This window comes from Limanda limanda, chromosome 11 (assembly GCF_963576545.1).
Source record: "Limanda limanda chromosome 11, fLimLim1.1, whole genome shotgun sequence".
Lineage (NCBI taxonomy): Eukaryota > Metazoa > Chordata > Actinopteri > Pleuronectiformes > Pleuronectidae > Limanda > Limanda limanda.
Window position 1 is genome coordinate 2,839,411 of NC_083646.1, and position 17,006 is coordinate 2,856,416.

A 17,006-nucleotide genomic window follows, 5' to 3' on the forward strand; every position below is an offset into this window, starting at 1 on the left:
CTGTAGACCCCCGGTGATGAGGTGAGACCCTCGTGCAGAGGAAGTGAGTCTCTGGTTATGTCGCCTCTATTATGACACCCGGGTGTAAACTGAAGATTACCACACATTCCTGAACACCACATATTGTATCTTGATCCATCTGCTGTGAGCAGATTGCTCGTAGAATAAACATCACATTCCCACATCAACGTTGCAACATCACACAGCCAATCAAATCGTTAGGTTACCGACACGGGGAGGAGGGGGGGGGGGGGTTGTCACCGCCTGTGACAGCAGCACGTACAGTTTGTCAATTCCACCCCCCACTTCTAGCCCCGTGTGCTATAAATAGCCCTCGAGCTGCGGAACACCATGTATCATAATGGGACCGTTACGTAAGCGCCTGTCTTAAGCGAGCACGCCGGCCGACCCCGCCTCCTCCTCCTCCCAGGAGGCCGAGGCCAAAGTGATGGTGGCTGGGTGACAGACAGCTGGGTCTCCCTCTCTGAGTGTACATCCCCCCCCCGGGCGGGAGGGGGGGGGCAGGGGGGGCATTAGGAGCTTGGAGAGAGTGACGTTAATGTATGAACACTTAATATGAGCCCGGAGGCGTCGGCCATTTCCTGCTAATCTCCCAGAATGTGAGAGGAGCTCTGGTCATTAGGGGAAGAGTTTCATTCCAGGGTCGCGTGTGCACAACATGTTGTGTGTTCGATATATTGTGTGTTCAGCAACTCAGAGAGTCCATGAAGGAAGGAGGTGATGAAAACTGGTTAAAGTTGTAAAGGATAAATGTTATCTGGGTCTTGTGAACGATTAATGGATAAACACAAACTATCTGATCGTTACTTCCACCGCTCACTCATCACCTCAATTAACTGAATAATGCATCAAGCTCTAAATTGCAGCTTTTTAATGCCAACTTGTCAAGCGTTGATTTTGTCACTTGCAAACTGAAAAACAACTTTAAGCTCGTAGAGATTAATGTGAATACATTTCAAATGTATTTATCAGCCTCTCATCGATTTTCTTTTCTCTAAATAATCATGCAGTCTCTGTCATTACTGGAAGGAGGCGTCATTGTGTTGTTTAAACGCTGCAGACACACAAATACAACGTGTGTTGTTTACAGCCTCCATGTTTTTCCACCTTGTGACTTGAAAGAAGGCTGACAAGAGAAGATGGAGAAGATTCGGTCTCACATGAATGAGAAATAAAAAGCTTCAGGTACAATAGAAGCATTTCATTATTAAACACACAGGAGGAAACAGAGCAGCAGCAGTGAGGTCACGTAGGTCAAAATTAAGATGTAAATAAATAAGCAACAACAGAATAAAAAGATATGATTCACAGAGAAAGGTAGTAAGTTATTTAAGTAAGCTATGAATAGGAAATGAATTGTCATGTTTCAGGTTTGTAGATGAACAGGAAACCAGGTAAAGAAACTGATGGATTTATGAATTCAAACTCACAGTTCAGTCAGCAGGTGGAAGGTGAATCTTCTAAATGTCCAAACAACATGGAGAAGAACTGAAACACCAGGGAATCCAACATGTGACAGAACCAGTAGAACCAAAGTGGGAGGAAACGCTGGGACGTTCCCAGCAGAGGAAGAGGAAGAAGCAGGTTAATTAAACTCAGGTGTGTGTGACACAGGAAGAGGAAACTCACACAACAGAGAGGAAGGGAAGCAAGAAGAGGAAGAAAGCTCCAAAATAAAACAGGAACTAACTGACAGGTCACTGAGAGAACACCTTCACCAAATGTGGTTTCATAAATTCCTTTATGAAACCACATTTAAATTCATGAAAATGAAACCTACTCATCAAGTTTTATTTCTCTGAGGAAATCCGTCTTTCCTGGGGATCAAACTTTATTCAAACTGGTTTAACAGGAAACAACGGTTCCTGGTTCCAAAGACAAAGAACACATGCAAATACTGAGTGAGGACAGAACATCACACAGATCTGATTCCATGGAAGTGACGTGCGTTTGCATGTGCCCACATTTGTGCATTCATGCATGTGTATGTAGTAACACACAAACACACACACACACACACTTTGTGCAGACAGTTGGTGATGTTATCGTAGAATGACTCACTGGAGGAATCTGTGTTACTGAGGGAGAACATCACATCTGCCACCGAGCAAACGAAGAGAGAAGAAAGAAACAGACGAATACGATGTGTTGATTTAACTGTTCATACGAAGATGAAACTCATATCTGTAGAATAAACGTAGATTAAAAGTTATAGATTAAGTTTGACTGATGATCTTTGTTTTGTCATCTTTGTTGCTTAGATCTCGCTCATTCTGCACTTTTCAGAAAGTCTGTTTTTCTGCAGGTTCCTCTGAACTCTGCTGATGAGATTTTGTCCTCGACCCAGTGAAGAGAACAAATTCATACGAGAACTCAGGCGCTGTGATGATATGGAACTGACATGTGATCATATTCATTCATATTCGTTCTTTAACCGGTGGCCACGTGAAGAAGAAGAGGAAGAGTGAATATTTATGTTCTCACTTCGTTTATCTTTCTGTCTTTCTAGTTTTTCAGACATTATAACTTGAGTTTGCATATTTTCAGAGTTCAAAGTCTGGAATTATATTTTAAAATTAAAAGAATTTTTCTACATCAAGAGCCACAGAATATTTCCTTAGAATTTGACAGAAATGTAAAAACGATATTGCAGCATATTTCTTCCACTAGGACGATGTCTGTAACTTGAAGTCGTTATATTCACACAGATGTTCAAGTCTTCATGCTCCTTATGATTTTTGGTTTCAGTTTTTTGATGATGATAAAACCAGGTGAAACGTTATGATTGACAGCTGAGACCGACCCAGGATTGGTTGAGCGGGACCTCGCCACCGTGACTCCACCCCTCGATCGCTACAGCACATATTCATTCATTTGTATTTGGAACATTTTTGCATTATATTCCCGGAGAATGGGAGGAAGTAGAGACACGTCATCTAACTTTATTTGCAGTTTGTGTTCATAACAGACGAAAATTGGTTCAGTGCTTTTTGCTTAACAATCCAGAAAAATAAAAAAGCAATAAACACAGACAGACTCACATTCAGAGGATAAATATGCACTACGATATTAAATTGTAATATAACCACAGTAGCACAGGATATATTTTCTGATTAAACCGATAAGCTGATATTTATAACTTCATTAAACGAGTCTGGGAATCTACTGGCGTCAGTTGGGTTATTCAGAGGTTGGTTTTAAAAAGCTTGTTCCTGCTCCCTTTTCCTTCTTCTTCTAAATTACATCAAGATCCAATTGTTATTGACAGCGTGATCGATCGTCCGTCTTGAGCGACATTTCCCTCGTTCCATTAAGCGAGACCCCGGGGGGGCGTTCTCTCACCACTTAGTAGTAGGATTTCATGTACAGGTAAAGGCCACATCCTTCTCCTCCGCGATCAATACGTCAAGATTCTCATCTCGTTGTCTCGGTGGGAAACTTCAATAACACAACAGATCATTAAAACTGCCGAGGAGCAGAGGGAGCCGAGGCTGCCTGGAGAAGATTCTCAGACTCTAACAGGGTCACGGTTATATTCATCATCTTCTTGTTTTTAACGTCTGGAGTCAAGAGAGTTAAAGGCTTTATGGTTTAAATCTGCTTTTATTTCTGCACTAAATCTGAAGACATTGGAAACTAGAATGGCTCCGAGTAGAGAGCGTCTATCTGCCAAGGGCCTGATATTAAAGAAAGGGATAAAGTTTAATGGATACTAGCCTTCGTCCAGATCCTAAAGCAGCTGAAAATCTGCAAGAAATCCAGATTTTTAGAAGGATTCCAACACTCATACATCTGTCTGCTACATAAGCCAGATTTCTGAAATCAAGATCCGTGAATTGTTTCCTGAGAAATCTGTGATTATGTCCAAAAAACGTCCTTTTTCCTCAATGTTAAAGAAAGTGAAAATCTGATCTACCCCCTGATCTGGATCGGCACCAAAATGCATTTGGATCATTCTTGCCCCATCTTACATTCTTCTACCAAGTTTGGCAGAAATCCATTTAGTAGTTTTTAAGTTATCCTGCAAAAAACAAACAAACATCCACCAACCGAACAAGCAGACCGAGGTGAAAACATAACCTCCTCGGTGCAGGTCATGAGGAATCAGATGAAACTCCACAGGGCCTCGTGAAAAACAAGTCCCGCTGCTCCTCTTCCATTCTCTCTCCTCGTCTACAAATGGTTTATAGAAATAGATTGAACATTAACGAGCCCGAAACCGTGTTAACTGTCTAATCACTGTCACGTTAATCAGTGGAAGCACCGCGTTACGGCAGAAGCACAATTTCAAATCGGCTCATACAGCAGAGAGCGCTGACACCGAGGAAAGTAATAGAGCACGATAATAAAATCAAAGAAACAACATCGGGCGTCCACAATTGTTTCCTCTCGTAGATTCTCTGATTCCCAGTCTGCTACTGGTGATCACATGATGCTCAAACAGCTGAAACCAGTCACTGAATAATCTGTGTTCATTAAAACTCATAACAGGTTCTATAACAGTAATTCAATCATTTTTATCAACTTAACCCAGACGCCACGGTGGAACAGCGGCGTTGCCTAACAGCACAATTCCAGGTTCGAACCTGCGGCCATGATCAAATGCTCTTTAAGTTTCTCTAGAGATCTCTTTAAAAACTTTCAGAGTTTCAATCATCACCAGCTTAAATAAGAAGAAGAAGAACCACGTTATTTAAGATTATAGCAACAGTAAGAAACGATGAACTTTGGGCTGCATTGTGGAAATTTGAATATTATAGATCTTTATATCTTGTACTGTATATCCAGATGCCACAGCTGTTATCTGCATCTGTCTGATACTCTCACTCGTTGTTGTTCCTCTGAATCACCGTGAACGCTCCTGCACACGACGCCATCTGTGGAGCTGCTAATCTGACGCATCATTAACATTCACACCTGCTTCTGCTCCTTCGCCCTTTTCCACACACACACACAACAGATGTGAGCAGATATCATCATAATTAACGTTACACAATGTCACACTGATTCATATTATTAATCTCACGATGTCACACACAAACAGATTTACACTGAATGTTGTGTAACTGTACATCATTGGAGGTTTTCACCTTATTTCATTTACATATCTTGGAATGTGATCGTTGTTGGTATAGAAATACATCTATATAGATCCACATGTACATATATACGTATGTACGAGTATATTATTGTAGCATATATTGATTAATATCATACTCATTGACATTTACAGTGTGTGCATGTATATACATATTAAACACACACATGTATATATGTTAAGATATCTTTTTATTGATACTTCATACAGCTTGTCCAACTTTACAGTAATTTTATAGTGGAAGAAAAAAACACACAATTTTCTTTGTTCAAACACCTAAACTTACAATCAGTTCATTCTTTGATCTCAGACTCTGTTTCTCGATGTTTTCTATAGATGTGAGAAGCTCAAGTCTTTAGTCTCCAGATCCAGTGAGGTGCAGATGTGCAGCTTGACAGAAATATGCTGATTTAAATGATAAGGACAAGGGTAATAACAACAGCACCATCTGCTGAGGACAGTTCGCTGCTCCCACACAAGATCTGGAGGCTGCAGGAGGAAAAACATCTCACTGCACAACCTCCACAGCTCCATATTTTTTAATATTCTCTGCCCTGAGTTTTAAGGAAAGTCAAATATGGAGACGGATGAAGCTGGAAGTGACGACGGTTTTATTGCTTCTTAGATGCGAACACATATAAACTGTACAGTGTTGTGTAATATTGCAGGAGAACAGTGAAATTAAAAGGCATCAACGTGAAGAGGTATAAAGTCTGTTGTATAGATAAAGCTGAAAGTGGTTCTGTTCACAGTGGCTCAGAGTAAACAGCTCAATAGATTAGTTCTTATTATTAGTAATATAACTATTTAATTCCAAACTAGAAAAGAAAATGATTAAGTTATGTGTTTATTATGTCACATGGTTTAATTTAAAGTTAGTTCATTAGTGATAATTAAACATAAACTCTGCAATATATATTCTCCATTAGAAAGTTGATGGACGCCACTGATTGGAAACACGTGACGAATCCATCAGTCACATCGAGTTCAGTTGATTTTCTTCCTGAGGCTGTGAAGCTGCGAGACGCTCTGCAGTACCCAGTACAGCAGAGAGAGGGAGACAAAGGCCTGGACAACAGAGAGAGAGAGAGAGAGAGAGAGAGAGAGAGGGAGAGAGAGAGGGGGGAGAGAGGGGGAGAGAGAGAGAGACAGAAAATTAATATCAGATTTAACATAATGTAAAACTTTATAGAGACTCAGAATTAGGACACTAACTGAATAAAGAGTGTCATCAGCTTATACATGTACATATTGCCTATTGCATTTAAAATGTGCTATATAAATAAAGTTATTATTATTATTATGATTATTATATATAATAACAAACGTAATACATGATCTGGCCTGAGTGAACTAAAGCTGCGATGTGATATAAAGAAAGACGATGTAGAAAGTGGAATCGGAGGTTACGGAGCAGGTCTTCTCCCCAGATGGAGGGGGGGGGGGGGTCAGAGAGGTCGCCGCCATAGGGGACCCGGCTATTCAGAGAGAGTAACAGAAACAGCTCCCCCCCCACCCATCCACCCACCCCCCCCGCTGCGTTCTGGCCCATAAACTGCATCCTACATCGCAACTCCAGCCAAAACCAGCTCGCTGTCCATCACAGGCAGAGAGAGAGAGAGAGAGAGAGAGAGAGAGAGAGAGAGAGAGAGATAGAGAGATAGAGAGAGAGAGAGAGAGAGAGAGAGAGAGAGAGAGAGAGAGAGAGAGAGAGAGAGAGAGAGAGAGAGAGGGGCCTGATGGGAAAGAAAAGTAATGTTTCCTCCTGGAGTGGGCAGCTGTTTTCCTCCGAGAGCGAGAGAGAGAGAGAGGGAGGGAGAGGAGGGGGAGAGAGAGAGAGAGAGGGAGAGAGAGAGAGAGGAGGGGGAGAGAGAGAGGGAGGGAGAGGGATAGAGGGAGAGAGAGAGGAGGGGGAGAGAGAGAGAGAGAGAGAGGGGGAGAGAGAGAGAGAGAGAGAGGAGGGGGAGAGAGAGAGAGAGGTAACCTCTCTCTCGCTCTCTCTCTCTCTCTCTCTCTGTTTACAAAACAAGCCGGTATAATTCATAAAGCGAAGAGGAGAAGTAAATCACATCATAAATCTGTATTCAGTCCAGTGTGCACTGTAAATAAGTATTACTTAAGTACAGGATACTTGTACTTGTACTACTATTTCATGCTTCTTTATACTTTTACTCCACTACGTTTACTTTGCAGGTGTAGTAATTGTGGTAGTACTCACTTACTTTTAAAATCCTATACATGAAAAACTGATGATTTTATAAAGAACGACTGATTTTCATACATTAAGAAGTAAAATTGATTAAGATGATTAGAAAACAGTACAATATTTAGAAAGTTGACAAGTAAGTGGTACAGCATCTGCTCAAGTTAAGTATCTGAGTACTTCTTCCACCACATTTAAGTAACACAAGTAAAGATATGAAGCTTTAAAATATTTACATATTAAGATATGTCAAATAATAATGAACAGCAATGACTTCCTGATCCCGTACATTAAAAGATTATCAAAACATTTATCAAGGATTTTCAGTGATTTAATTCCTTTTACCTTTTTCTATATTTATCAATAATAATGTTTGGAGGAAAAAACTTTTCTTTTTAAATAAATCAGATATAGAGTATATATAGAGTAAAGCATAAATACAGGGATCATTTCTGATTGATTTGCAATAAACTTCTTTTGAATATTTCCACTATGAGGAGAAAAAGTGAATAAAACAACTTGACAAACTAACAGTAACTGGGTAAAGAAACTTATAAAAATACAAGATAAACTGACAGATAAACTGTATTTATGGATCCAGCAGATACTGAGGCCACGCGATGAGTTTTTCAGATCCTCTAGATGTTTTTATTCTAACTCTTCCAGCAGGTTCCTCAGATCCTGTGGGCAGTGCCGTGTCTCTCCGGAGGAATCACGTATAAAACCCTCAAATTAAAATTGTATTGACGTTTGAATTCCAGCAAAAGGTTCCGGATGAAGTCGTTTCACAACCCTCTTGTCTCGCATAAGTCCACTTAATACAATTTAAACATGATGGCTTACAAGGTCCAAATTCCCTGAAGGAAAGACAGATGGAGGATTAGAGAACAACATGGCGTCCACCTCGGAGACGGATTGGGATCGAGCGCCGAGCGCCGCCTTGGCAGAACCTCACAAATCACATTTCACTGGAACACGCTCCAGGTTTCTATCGAAGCCGCATGTTGAGGGCACCTATGTTTTCGGCGTTTCCATTTCTCCTGGTTTGCCCCTCTGCGTTTCCATTGAAAGGACTCGGGAGGAAATCCATGTGGGACAGATTACACAGTGGAAGGAAGCGGGTTTGATCGTCTACAAAATAAGCACGGCGTCCAGACGGCAGCGGCTCCCAAAGTGGAGATCTCAGCAGATCAGCTCACACTCACTTTGTTTTGGGGCAGAAAGTACTTGGTTAAAGGGTAGTAATACAGAAAGCCACAAACCTGTGGTTTCTCCAGTTTTCTCTCTGTGTCTTTGTCGGGTTTTATTTACACGAAAGAAGCTGAGGCTTGTTTTGTTTTTCTCCAGCTCCACTGAAGCAGATGAGGTCAACAGCTAGTGCCTTGCTCAAGAGCTTCTCAGAAATACAGAATCCTGGCTGTTTCAAGTCTGGTTCAATAAAGTGGAGGTTTTTCTAGAATCCAATTTCTGATTTTACTTCACAAAGTGGATCAATTCGCTATAGCCACACTGTTATCCAGAATTGTTTACGTATCTAAAAAACATCTATTGGATCATATGCCGGCTCCTCAGAGGATGAACCATAAAGATCTTGTTTATCCTCTGAATTTCATAGTGATTGATATTTACAACTGAGAATAACTAGCGATTGGTCGAGTGTGTGTATCGGCATCAGACTGAGATGTCAGCGTTGGTATACGGGACATTTGGACTTCCTGTCTGGAGGAAGTGGAGACAACTCGTCCATCTGGATTTACAGTCCAGGTCTGAGTCAGACAAGCCGAGTCAATAATGTCTTAAAGTGGTGATTCAGGACAGTGCATTAAAGTGAAATGTACTGTAGAGGATAAACTCTTTCTGTGTTTTCATCCATCCACACTTTTTGTGATAAGTCAGTAATAAGGCTGTAAAACTCAAATGTCCTTATTAGAGGTTAACAGAGGTTCACGATGTTAAAACTGATCTATATGGATAAACAGTATATCCTTCCTGCACCACCAATAAAAAACTGTCTAGCAAACCAGATTATGGATTAAAGAAGTTCCAGGTTTTGTATCCAGTTACATATCAAATGCGATCTGAATTCCCCAAATTAATCAACATTTAAAGCCAATCTTTGACCCAATATGATGATTTCACGTTGATTATTAAGAGCCACATGAACACACTTGCTTATGCTTATATCGAGTTCCCCATTTTGGGTCATGACATGCAGACACCCCCCCCCACCAGCTTCCAATGAGCAGGTACCTGCTGCTTCATGTGTCTCACGATGGAGGAAACATCATGTTAATCGCAGCCTGACATGAATTAGGTTTATGGTCCAAAGTAAAACATGAAAATATCATCCCTCTGCAGCTTGTATGCAAAACAACGATCTGCTATGACCTTGAGAGCCAGAGTGATCAGACCCTACATTAACCAGGGTCGTGTCAGGTGTGGCTGATGGATACGTAGCACGGAGCTCCCGGGCTCGAACCCCCCCGGTGACTGTCCTCCAGCCTCCAGTGGGTTAACACGTCCGAGCCGCTCCAGCTGCACTCGTGATTGAAACGAAAACACGGCAGAGCGGCTGCTGTCGGACGTGTGATATATGACCTGTAATGGGATGTTTCCAGAGCCCCCCCCCCCCCCACAGTCCACCGGACCGGACCTGGCCTGAGCTGTGTCGGAAAATAACTCCGAGCCTTTCAGTCCTATAACCTGGCTGCAGTGAGGAGACGAGTGGGTGGAAGCTGCTGCATCTGGACGTTTAGAAACTGGTGGAAAGTGTCTGTAGATTCTGTTCGATCCTGAGCTCGAGTCTTTATACGCAGCCTGAACTCTCGCTCTTTGGATTTGGTTTTATTCCGTTAAAGAATCAGACTAACTTCCAACAGAGGAGGAAAGAGGACAATGTGAAATACACAACTTATACCCGATGAGTCAATTAGACAAATGTGCACGTACACCGACACACATGCAAAGTCTATGTAGATATTACACTTTAAATCTTCTTGTAGAAACAAATGAAGTCCGTATCTGAACACATGTGCAGCAGTGTTCGCCTCCGCCTGCACATGTGTGTAGAAACATGTACCCTCCACACACACACACACACACAACACAAACACACACACACACACACACACCAGAGAGGACTTCCTGTCTGTTCATTACGAGCAGATATACAGTCTCTGAGCTCGGGCAGTCTGAGCCGACTCAGGAAGGATACGCTGAGCAGGTTAACGTCCCACAAGAGAGCGAGTTTAATGCCTGCTCTGCAGCACAGCCATGAGAAATATCACCATCACACTCCCACACACACACACACACACACACACACATACACACACACACACACACAAAACACACACATACACAGTTGCTGCAGAACTCCAAGTGATTAAATGCAAATTTAGAAAAATACAGGTGTTTAGAGGTTTTTCTGTTTCACATCTGGGATTTGTTCTCGTTCACCATGCGTCTGCTCGAGGGTCGAAAGGTCAACGACGACTCATCCAGACTCTTACACCTCATTGAAAACACGAGACGCACGCCTGAGAGGAACTACTTTCGTATCTGTTCGATTCCACGTCCGACCCCAGCAGCTCGGCTCCACCTCGGCCTGAAGAAGAATCATTAACCACACGTCTCCGGGTGGCTGCAGCGGCCGACCTGTGGGTTAGGAGCCACTAGCTGGCCCACATTTTGGAGGGAGGAGAGGACAGGAAGTCACATTCACTGCCATAAAATCAAACCCTTTGGAGCAAAGAGAAAATGTCTGGTTCCGTGGTGGATTAGTTCAGTGGGACTTCTCAGAGCAGATGAACGAGTCTCCGAGGACCCGTAAGGACCGATCTTTACCCAGACTCCTTTCATCCATCCCGGGATATTTATAAAAACATTCCGACTGCAGATTGAAGCCAACGGCTCTCGAAGCCATTCCGCGTTCCTGCCACATGTGTGGCATTCTGGGTAGGAAGGTCCAAAGAGGCGAGTAATCAACGTGGCCAATTTGTGGGTAATGCAACACAAATGGTGCAGCTGTAATCAGCTAAACAAACAGAAACACGTCTCATCTCTGCCAGCTTGGTTCAAGGTGTCGGAAGTTTATTTGTCAGAGACATTTAAATGTAAAAATCTGGTCAACTCACGAACATTCGCCACAGATATAATGAGTCGACCTGCAGAGCTGGTCGAAAAAAGTGCGAGGCTGAAAAAGGCCATAGGGCAAAAAAACTAAAACCTAACGATTTCTAAAAATAAGATTCATCAGCTCAACTTGCTGCGTCAGAAAAGAAAACATCTCTGTTCCAACCGTCGGGTCGGGACCTGAGCAGGGAGAGGGTCTGTCCCTGTAAAGAGCAGGTCCGGGGGGGGGGAGGGGGGAGTCACAGGCTCACAGAGGGAGGAGGAGTTCTGGAGCCGTCAGGTCCGATAGAAGCTTCACAGCAGGTAACTCACAACGACAAGGTAGAGACGACTTGAGGATCAGTTCAAGGCCTTTGGGAGGTTCAGGATTTTTTTTGGGACGCTTGTGCACCTGAACTCAAAATGTCAGACGGTCAGGACAGAGTCTTCACGGAGTCACATGACTCGTGGTCTACGGACTGACCTTGATGACATCTCCTCTGCAGATGCAACTATTTGTTTTGTATACACCCGACTATGCAGGAGACACATGAAGCTTTTTCAGCTTTTCCTTCCTCTAATGTGTTCCATAGATTGTTGTCTTCACCAGGTAAATTATAGCATTTCGATCAAAAACACCTGAAGCTGAATATGAGCAGAATGTGTCTCCTTCAAAAACTGCAGCTGACAAATCAACATGTTTGTCAGTGAGATTGAGCTGAAGCTATATTCAATTTAAGGGGGCCAATCCAGGGATTCTCGATGTTTTGATGGAGATAAACTGTCTCTGAGTGACATCCTAGTTTGTGTCAGTAAAAGTTCTGCAAAGGTAAAAAGCCCAAAGAGGGGGGGGCCTTAAAGAGACAGGAGCTAAACCCAAGTGTTTGAGACAGAGGCTGAACAGAGGAGCTGCAGCGATGGACAGGATGAGGACAGTGATATGTTTTCTGAACATTAAGAGAATTTAAAATACTTTTCAATTCAAAAACACCTGAAGCTGAATATGAGCAGCATATGTCTCCTTTAAAAAACTGCAGCTGACAAATCAACAGCAGGCGCTTTGAACAGCCGCGGTAAAGGAAGAAAGCCGGAACAGCCAGTTTCTCTTGCACGGGAGGGGGGGGGGGGACTTCAGGCCTCTGTTTGTGCTGCACAAATATGTTTGTCGCTGAGTTTTGGACGGAGGTGAAAGAGAAAGTTATCGGGTCGAGGAAATCATCAGAGCGATCAATAATTAACAGGAGAGCGAGTCAGCAGGAGATGTTTCAGTCTGTGAGACGCTGGGTCCTAATGCCAGTCAGCTTCACATCACTGGGATCGTCTACTGATACAGAACAGAGTCTGCAGGGACGGCCACCAAAAGAGGGCAGCGGGCCTTCAAAATGTGGTTTAGTACATTTATTAAATGTCTTCAGGAGCTCTACGTCAAAGTGTCAAAAGAAAAATAACCCAATCCAGTTCTATCTTCCTGATATATCTTAAATCCTGTTTCTGCTTTTAAAAAGGTAGATGGACAGTATTTGTCTTGCATAGCACTGACCTGACCTCTTAGTGCTTCTGAAATTCAGGCCACATCCACACTAGAATGTTTTAGTTCTAAAACACATCACCTCTGCTACTTTTAACATGACACCCACATTACTTTGAGCCCCTAAAACTGAGAAATCTGAAATATCTGCTGCCCGTCCAGACGTTGTAGTCTAAGAAGTTTGGAAATGATGATTCAGTCATTTAGATACAAACTAGAAAAAATTACAAGAACCATCCCCAAGAAAAACGTATTTAACCAGGACTCTGACTTTCATATTCCGCCCATGCATGTCCCATTTACTAACATGGAGGAGACAGGGTTAAATACTTGTCTTTTAAGTTTACGTTTCATATCAGGGTCTAGAAAGTTGGACTGATGCGTCTCCTGAAAAAAACATTCAACCGTCGACCTTCTCATTACACGTAATTGGACGTGAGGGATAATATTATTGTCGTTCAGTCTTTGTGTGACCGTGTCGATTCCCGACGCTGCAACGTTAGATCTGAAGTGCGTCCAGAGCTGGAACCTCCTGCGGCTCGTGGATCCTGGCAGCACCAGACTTTTTCCAGCTCACTTTTGGCAGGAAACTGAGGCTATTGTGAAAAAGGGGCCGTGAAGAATGTTCTTTTTACTACAATACGAGACGTGCGATGGTGAGCCAGTGAGCCGGAGAGCGCCGTGAAGAGAAGGAGATTAATAAGCCGAGAGCCGAGTGATGAAAGCTCGCACTGGAAGAAGGATCGCTGAATTAATATGCTGCGGCTCCACTGATAGATTCTGCATTCAAAAAATCATTGACTTATTTATACTTGAATTTGCGAGCAGACGTCTTTGGAAATTGGCTTTACAGTTCTGTGAGATCAGGAGGAGGAGGAGGAGGAGGAGGAGGAGGAGGAGGAGGAGGAGGAGGAGGAGGAGCAGGAGGAGGAAGAACAGAGCAGCAGAAATCATCAGGTTCACTCAGGTTCACGTCTTGGCTCCGAGGTTGCATCATAAACTGGACGACTGTTGTATTTCACCCATGAATTAAAGCACAAATAGGAAGACAAATTCAAAAAGAAAGTCGACTCCGGCCACAGACACGAACCCGGTGAAGCCAAACTAAACACGGAGAGAAATCCCCCAAAGGGCCGATTGCTGTTGGATTTCCTTCAGCTTTACCTGGCAAGTGGTTTGACAACATAAACCAAGCGGTTACTCTCTGACGGGCACGATCCCCTGCACGTTGAGTGATAATATTTCACACTGTGTACCGCCCGGCTGTTTACTCCGACGGAACACTCCTACCCAGCGCTCCTCTTTTCAAATCCCTCCATTTTCTCCATGGGAGGAGATTTCCTTTTTTCTTTTCCATTCCCGCGAGCTCTCGGGTGATGTCATGCTCGCAGAGTTTTTCCACAGCTCCACACGGTCCCGTTAACCTCAGGCCTGCCGCTGGCTACCACACATTCCTGCTCCACAGAGAGAGAGAGAGAAGCAAGAAGAGAGAGAGAGGGCCGCTGACCTCGCGCACCTGAGATCTGGGCGAGTGGAAGCGACACCTTCAGATAACAGCTGGGGGGGAGAAACCACTTTGTGGCGAGCTGGGGAGCCTTTTGTTTTTGACATGAACTTCATAATATTGTTCTGACCTCCTCTTTCTGGCCTGAGCAGCGTTTGTCTTTCCCTTTAAAGTCTGGCAGACCCGGGCGGCTCTTGGGAGATTGGAAAACACAATCAGCAGGGAGATGAAAAGATGGAAAATCCAGTGAAGCTCTGAAAACAATTTAAATGGATTCGTTTAAGATTTTTGGATTCAAGCGGATTACGTAGATTTAGATGTGCCGCTCCGGTGTCAGACTTAAACGTCTCAGTCTTCTCGGAGCTGCTGACATCTAAACGTGAAGGGCATCTTTTTAATATAATCTATTGTTCAGATTTCACTATTTAACAACAACAGTGAAACCAACATGGAGACACTAAAGTAACATTTTTGTCTGAGCTGGGACACTTCTGTAGATCTAATGTGGTTCTGATGCAAAGCCAGCAGGTAGTTTCAAACACATGGGAATTACCTTTATTTGCTTTCTGGGGGGAGATTAATATTGCTCTTATTTTCTGAAAATATAAATCTACCGCCTGCAGCCACTTAGCTTAGCGTTAGAGATTTTCCTGTACCAGCATCAGCGCTGACTCCAATGCTACGTTTCCTGCTAATGCAGCAACTTCCAACACTCTCATCCAGATCTCTACCAGAATGCAAATAAGCGTATTGTCCCTTTAAATCTAACATTGTTACCTTGATCCTAACAGTACACTGAACTAAAGCTATTAAAAATAAAACCTGACAGCTAAACTCTTTCAAAACAACTGAATTTCAGCCCAAACGCTTCCTTCAAAATCCCAAATGGCTCCCGGCAAAGACAGGTGTATTTTTATGAGCTCTCCTCTGAAATTACTGGAACTTCAGCGGCATTTAAACAAAAAATCACTTCTCAATTACTCTCAGAAATCCAGCGTCTACGCTCAGCACTGCTGCATGTTTCCCTTTTTGCCTTCGGGCAAAACCAGGGGCCCGAACACTTATACAAACCATGTTACATCACTGCAGTCCAAACTTCACAAGTGGCCCCCCCGACGCTCCCTCAGTGAAACACTGTGCGTGTGGACACACAAATAGAATAGAGGGTGGAACACCAGACATTATAAAACAATCAGGTGCAACAGACGTGAGACTGAGATTAAACTCTGTTGGCAGGTTTTCAGAAAGGTGCTGATTTCACATAAATGCCGTGATGGTAGATTCTATTATTTTGAAGTCGTTGACTTTTGAAATGGGAATATTTAAATTGGCAAAGATTCCCAACATGTTGTTATATTTCACAGTTTATCCATCAAGTTAGAATAAAAAGAAAGTATAGACCAATATATAGAAGTGGAAGTAAGAAAATAAACATAAATGCACAGCTATTTTGAATTCCTTATTCTTTAAAATAAATGTTTTCATACCCAAAAAAATAAACTTTAATACCATTATGGTAAAAAAAAAAAAAAATCTAAATTGAAGAAGAAAATGTACCTTTTTCAAGCAGAGAGGCCTTCACTGCTTTATGTATAATCTGATATTCATTTCAATTCAATTGTATTTGTACAGCAACAAATCATAATATACATTCTCTCAAGGCACTTTACATAGAAGACGTCACTTTGAGCAAAAAACTCAGACAACTGCTAAACTCCTAAAGCAATTTAATATTTACATAATATTCAACAGCCCAAACAATGAATCTAGAAAATAATAACCAGAATATTCAGGAGTGAAAACAGCCTCATCGTGTGAAAGACACTTATAATGTTAAATCATGAAATAAAAACTCACAACTCAAATAACCTGAGGCCAAAGGGTCATGAACAAAAGAGCAACTTAATGTGACACATCCCAAAAAGTTGCTGATATATAATCAATCTCCTTGTTTTCTAATCAGAAGTTAAACAGAAGGTGGAGACAGATAAAAATCTTCATATTGACCGACAGCAAACACACACAAACACGTCTCCTCAGCTACACACCCAACACACACACAGACACACACACACACACACTGTTGCCGCGGCGATGCCTTCATGCGAGCCGAGCAGACGTTGGGGTTTTGGGGCGAGCGAGTGGGCGGCTGGTAGAGAGAGAGAGAGAGAGAGAGAGAGAGAGAGAGGCGGCCCTGGTTTACAGGTCAAGCCTGCAGCTTTACAAGGGAAATCTCCAGAGCCACTATAAATACCACTGAGAGCTTTAAGGGCGCAGTATATCACACCACTGGGTTCCAAGGACCACAGACCCACCTCGTTTTTGTAGTTTTCTTTTTTGTAGTCCCCCCCCTCCCCCCACAACCCCCCCCCTTTACCCAACTGTACGGCCGCATGAGCCTGAATACAATTAAATGTGAGTTTCCCCCTCCTCCTCCATTTCAAGGGACTGTTAATTGATTGGCCCGACTTCAGAGCACGCCCGCTCACCTCACGCGTCAGAGCCGTATATCATTAAAGTACCTTGAAGGGGTATGGGG

The 17,006-nt window shown here is 42.8% G+C and overlaps 1 protein-coding gene across 1 annotated transcript in view; it reads right to left on the reverse strand.

The window, feature by feature from the left end:
* Positions 1 to 5,291: 5,291 nt before the first annotated feature.
* agmo (alkylglycerol monooxygenase) overlaps positions 5,292 to 17,006 on the reverse strand; it is a 46,916-nt gene continuing 35,201 nt past the window's right edge. Inside the window, exon 13 of the mRNA XM_061081172.1 lies at positions 5,292 to 6,187. Coding sequence (XP_060937155.1) covers positions 6,107 to 6,187 — 81 coding nt within the window. The 3' untranslated portion in view covers positions 5,292 to 6,106. The remainder of the gene's footprint in view (positions 6,188 to 17,006) is intronic.